Below are 3,338 nucleotides of genomic sequence, written 5' to 3'. Positions count from 1 at the left end.
AACACCGGGGCTAGCCTTTTCTAGGCTGGCGATAGGCGGGGCGCCTGGCCCACCGTGTCCGTTCGCTGCTCGTGGGAGATGCCAACTACGCTGAGCGTTTATCGGATAATCTCACAACGACAGCAGGAGGAGCTGCGGTTCGGATGTTGCTTCCCAGCTGGGAAGCACCGCGGTGGAAGAGAGGCGGCTGAGCGGATACTAAGTTAACCCCGGGCTCCATATGAAAATAAATTTTTCTTTCAAAAAACAGTACTAAGAGCTGCTCCAGTGGGGAGCTCAGACTGACAGAACACCTCCATTGGGTTGCCTATATCTGTGAAGCTAAAATAGGTGGCACTAGTTTACGTTGTCTGGGAGGTTTACAACTTCACTGCTACAAAAAGAGGAGCTGTACTTACCTTTTTAACTTGCTCTCAGACATCAGTATTGTAGCATTAGAAGCACTGATCTAGGAATACCTTCTATGTTAAAGAAAAGTACAAAGTAAATGTCAGCAGCTCCTTTTCATCTCAAGTCAAGTTCCTTTAAAGGATGTGCTGATATGCTCAGGAGCATTTTAGAATGCATGTCTGCCATCGGGTATGTTATCTACTTCATTAAAAAATACATTTAAAGTTATTATCAAAATATTTAAATTAGATTCATTATTAATTTTATTTTTGTCAATACTTTGAAATATTTTTGGGGAAAAATACCTACCTTTTTAAATATAGGTGAGTTATTCAATAAAAGAAGGATTTGCAGTTTATGATAAGACCTACTTATAGACCCCAAGTTAAATGAATTAAGTCTAAAATGAAACTAAATGTAGTTTCATTTCTTTATGTCTGTGTGTTGCAGAGCACCACTTCAGCATCTGGCTACATCTGCAACTGCAACCCTGGCTGGCAAGGAATTCACTGTGATCAGAATATCAATGAATGCTTGAGCAACCCCTGTCAAAATGGAGGAACCTGCAGTGACGGCATTAATGGATTCACATGTACCTGTACTGCCCAGTGGACAGGCCCAATCTGCCAGACCCCACAACAAGGTATAAAACTGGTACAATTAAAGCAAAACTTTAAGGAATGGCATAAAAGAGAGATTGGAGGCAGAGAATATTGAAGAATAGATTAATAAATACACTGTGTGCACACAGTGTATTTATTAAGTTGTAGTTTTGAAGATTAATTTTATTGTTGAATATCTACTGCGCTCTTGGTCAATCCAAATGTTAATAACCTGTCAAACCTGAATATTGACAGGTGTATATATATATAGTTTAATAAACCAACAATTGTTTAAGTGTCTGATGTAAGTCTGGGTTCATTTTGCAGAGTGTGGAGGCCAGCTGACTGGTCCTGCTGGTTCTTTCAGTTATCCCAACAACCCAGGTCATGATGAATATGATCACCTGGTCAGCTGCACTTGGGTGGTCCGCACTGATCCGAATAAGGTACGTTAGTGTTTTTTTAAAACTTGGATTCTTGCCATTTGGCCCATGGTTAATCAGTGACCAAGAGTTTTCAGCCCGACTCTGTATGCTTGGAACTCCAGCAAAGTGGGTACTGAAAAAGGAGCTGCTACCACATAACTGATAGGAGTGGAAAACTCTTTAAACTAAGTATTGCTGATTTGAGCCACACTAAGTATGTTCAATTGCAAAATCACAGTTTAACTATAAATATACTCACTATGGATGGAAAGTATTTTTTGTCATTCCTCAGGTGATAATACAATATTTGAACCAAATGTAAAAATCAGACATTATTATAGAATTTGATTTCATTCTTGAAATTGTGTGCACTCTCTTCTACAGGTTCTGCGCATCACATTTCCATTCTTTCATCTGGAGAGCAGCAACAACTGCAACTTTGACTTTCTACAGATTCATGATGGGGACAATCCCTCTGCTTACATACTTGGAAAATACTGTGGCCAAAATAATCCTCAAGAACTTTACAGCTCCCACAATTCTTTGTACTTTTGGTTTCGTTCAGATCATTCTGTTAATGCTGGTGGCTTCACAATTGTGTGGGAGTCCAAAGACCCAGGTATTTGGAGACATGTGTTCTGAATTTGCTGAATCAATCATTTTCAAATTTTAAAAACCATTTAAAAGCTTACCGAAAAATGTTTTGACTTCTGGTGGGCTTCAAACAGAAATGAAGTTGATTTCTTTGTGTCTTCTCAGTGTGTGGTGGTGATCTGACTGCTTCCTATGGCAACATAAACTCACCTGGTTACCCTGGAAACTATCCACCAGGGCGAGACTGCTACTGGACAGTTTCTGTGGATCCTGGCTTGCTTATTACATTTGCATTTGGGACTCTTAGCATAGAACAGCATCCTGATTGCAACTATGATTTTCTGGAGGTACGAACAGCAAGTAAAACACACCACATTTATCTCTGGTATTCTAGAGCTCCACAAGAGGTCAAAAGGCGCATCTTGTACAATTTCTGAATCAAAGTACTAAAATAATATAAACTGTTTTCCTGTGGTTGTGTGCTTTTAGCTTAACCTAGCATATCTTTCAAATGCCTTGTTTGTATGTTGCAGATTCGGGATGGCCTTCTGTCAGAAGACCCGGTTCTTGGGAAATACTGCAATACTGCATCACCACCACCTCTGCAAACAACTGGGCCAGCTGCATGGATCCACTTTCACTCCGACTTTACAGTCTCTGACAGAGGCTTCCACATCACATACACAACATCACCTAGTAAGTACTTGGTGATGTACGTAGTCATCCAAGCGAATACTCAACTAAGACTAAAAAGGTATTTGGTAAAAACACTACTGAAGTAAAAGTTAAAGGTAATGTTATTTTTATAGCACATTTTCAGCAACAAGGCAATACAAAGGGCTTTACAGGAATTAAAAGGAAATGCAAACAAAATAACAAACCAAATGGCAAAAGAAGAAAAAGAATCTAATGTTGATCTAAAGTATGTAAACTAGATACTCATGTTCAGGGTTGTCAAGGTTCCTCTGGTCTAATTCCTTTTCTAGGTTGGAAGAATAGGAGTCTAAAACGTAGTTGCTAAGCATAGGCATTAATCCTGGGGGACTGCGGGGGGTCAGACCCCTCTAATCTTGGAAAAGTCTAGAATTGTCCTCCCCAAAGAAATCATGAAAGAAACCCTTGTATTGATACAATATCAGTGTAAGAAAGGCAATAGAAACAAAGAACGAAGTAAATCTGCCATTCATCTAAGAAAAAAATAAGAATTAATTTTTAGGTCCCCCCCACCATTGTTAGAACAATGGTTCAGTCCAAAGTGTAGCAGCAGCAACAGCTGCACTGCTGAATGGTACAAACAAAAAACCCTTCAGTAAATAAATACTTAAAG

The 3,338-nt window shown here is 39.4% G+C and overlaps 1 protein-coding gene across 1 annotated transcript in view; it reads left to right on the top strand.

Moving 5' to 3' along the window:
* The window catches only part of LOC106940231 (cubilin-like), a gene marked incomplete at both ends in the record, with an annotated part of 43,524 nt that overhangs the window by 8,609 nt on the left and 31,577 nt on the right, over positions 1-3,338 (top strand). The window contains 5 exons of the mRNA XM_015022912.1: positions 841-1,033; positions 1,320-1,438; positions 1,802-2,036; positions 2,177-2,358; positions 2,545-2,707. Coding sequence (XP_014878398.1) covers positions 841-1,033; positions 1,320-1,438; positions 1,802-2,036; positions 2,177-2,358; positions 2,545-2,707 — 892 coding nt within the window. The remainder of the gene's footprint in view (positions 1-840; positions 1,034-1,319; positions 1,439-1,801; positions 2,037-2,176; positions 2,359-2,544; positions 2,708-3,338) is intronic.

The sequence above is a fragment of the Poecilia latipinna genome, unplaced genomic scaffold, assembly GCF_001443285.1.
Source record: "Poecilia latipinna isolate Pla-1442-1.1 unplaced genomic scaffold, P_latipinna-1.0 Scaffold3139, whole genome shotgun sequence".
Taxonomy (NCBI): domain Eukaryota; kingdom Metazoa; phylum Chordata; class Actinopteri; order Cyprinodontiformes; family Poeciliidae; genus Poecilia; species Poecilia latipinna.
This window is presented reverse-complemented; position numbering and strand designations above follow the sequence as displayed.